Source organism: Manacus vitellinus, unplaced genomic scaffold (genome assembly GCF_001715985.3).
Source record: "Manacus vitellinus isolate BGI_N305 unplaced genomic scaffold, ASM171598v3 scaffold_93_pilon, whole genome shotgun sequence".
In the NCBI taxonomy this organism is placed as follows: domain Eukaryota; kingdom Metazoa; phylum Chordata; class Aves; order Passeriformes; family Pipridae; genus Manacus; species Manacus vitellinus.
Window position 1 is genome coordinate 380,422 of NW_021940884.1, and position 1,812 is coordinate 382,233.

Genomic DNA, 1,812 nt, shown 5'->3' on the forward strand with positions numbered 1-1,812 from the left:
CTCTGCTCCGAGCCCACACATCTCTATAGCAACACACAGCTCCTGGAGGAGGAATTAGAGCAGCTGAGCCTATTTCTGGCTGACGTGGAAAGAAAATATGCAGCGAGAGCTTCCTGCCTCCGATGTGAAAGACCAGGAGGCAAAAAGCATATGTGGAGTTGAGAGGATGCTAAATATTTTGGTGATAACTGGTGCGTCTCGTCTCAGCGGTCCAAGGGGCAAGTGTTTGTAAGAAGAGGCTTTTCAAAGCCTGCTGCCAGAGGAGACACAACCCAGCAGGAAAGCACCCTGAATGCAACCTCAGCAGCCTTCCAGGCTTATACACTTCATTATTTACATACTTACATTATTTACATTCATCAATTACAGCTAGAAGTGAAACTAAAATATTGTCCAGAGAAACTCTTTAATCACAGAACCATGGAATGTCCTGAGTTGGAAGGGACCCAGGAGGGTCATCCAAGTCCAACTCCTGGCCCTGCACAGGACACCCCAACAATCCCACCCTGCCCCTAAGAGTGTTGTCCAAACTCCTGTTGAGCTCTGGCAGGTTTGGGGCTGTGACCTCTGCCCTGGGGAGCCTGTTCAGGTAAAGTATTGACTATATTCACATGGATTTACTTCATATGTACAAATATCAATTAATTTCCTCCAGACAGTGGCTCCACACCACAGCAGTATTTTAATTCCTGCTTGTTAAACGTTTCTATTAAGAAATGGGGGAAAATAATCAATTTCTCTGCACAGTGTGTCCATAAACCAAGATTGAGTATAATATTAGTAATGAAAATCAAAGTCTGTCTGAACTCCTGTGAACAGCATTAAATCTAATCTACAAGTGAAGTGATAATTCTCTCATCATTTCCCTTCCAGGAGTACTACAGCTTTTTTTCCCTTTTCATTCAGACACAGCCCAACAGACAGAAAAACGAGCTGGTGCTTTTCCAATTCTCCGTTTTGACAATAAAATGCCAATTCTTAATCCTCTTTTAAAACTCTTCATTCCTCCCTCTTTCTTAGCGTGTAACAGCCTGCAGCATTAGTACACACATTAAAGAGCTTCCCCTAAAATATTTGCCACCAGTTATAATTCTCTATTTTAATCCTTAAACCTCCCCCATCTTTTTCCCCTCAATGACAGCAACAAATAACATAAAACTGAAAATTCCTGGGGCCTCATTATTATTTAATTTCTCAAAGCTGACATGTTGTGGTGTCACAGAAAAGGTGCTTCCAGCATTTTGAGGAGCTCCATCTTCACTCTCACCTCAGACAGGCACAGGCAGGGACAGGAGCTGTGATACTCAAATGGTTTTTTACTACCTGCTTGGGCAGGATTTAAACACCTGAAAGGAAGTTTATTTCTATTTCCAGCCCCACTTCCTTGAGAGCAGTTGTCAAAACAAGATGAAATATGAAATATACTATATTATCACTCTAACCACATACACTGGCATTTTTTAGGGAGCAGAAATAAAGCAGTCACACTAATTTAACACAGTGAAGCAGGGCAGACCACCAGAGCAGGAGATGATCGTTCCTCTGGAAGCTCAGTGCTTTACCTGGCAGCTCATTCATTGCCTGGAAGGCCAGTTCTTTACCTGGCTTGCCCTGGTGACACTCCTTGCGAGGAAACTCTCCTTCCTTCCCGAGCAGAGGCAGAGCAGAGCAGTGACAAGGAGCACAAAGCACAGGTAAACCAAGAAGAGTGTCAGGAAGTCCATCCCGAGCCCTGGAATGAAAGAGAAGCAGCTGTGAGAGCCCCCCAGGGCTGGGTCCCTGCAGCAGGGCCTGGGATTCACTGACCATGGG

General features: G+C 44.5%; 1 protein-coding gene across 2 annotated transcripts in view; it reads right to left on the minus strand.

Annotated features, from left to right (window-relative positions):
• Window positions 1-1,812, minus strand: part of ZDHHC4 (zinc finger DHHC-type containing 4) — an 8,807-nt gene that overhangs the window by 5,575 nt on the left and 1,420 nt on the right. The window contains exon 2 of one of the 2 annotated variants that reach the window (XM_018086426.1): window positions 1,602-1,732. In XM_018086426.1, the coding sequence (XP_017941915.1) occupies window positions 1,602-1,724 (123 nt within the window). In that variant the 5' untranslated portion in view covers window positions 1,725-1,732. Of the gene's footprint in view, window positions 1-1,562; window positions 1,733-1,812 lie in introns of those variants that run through there. The other variant, XM_018086429.1, reaches the window with a different exon arrangement.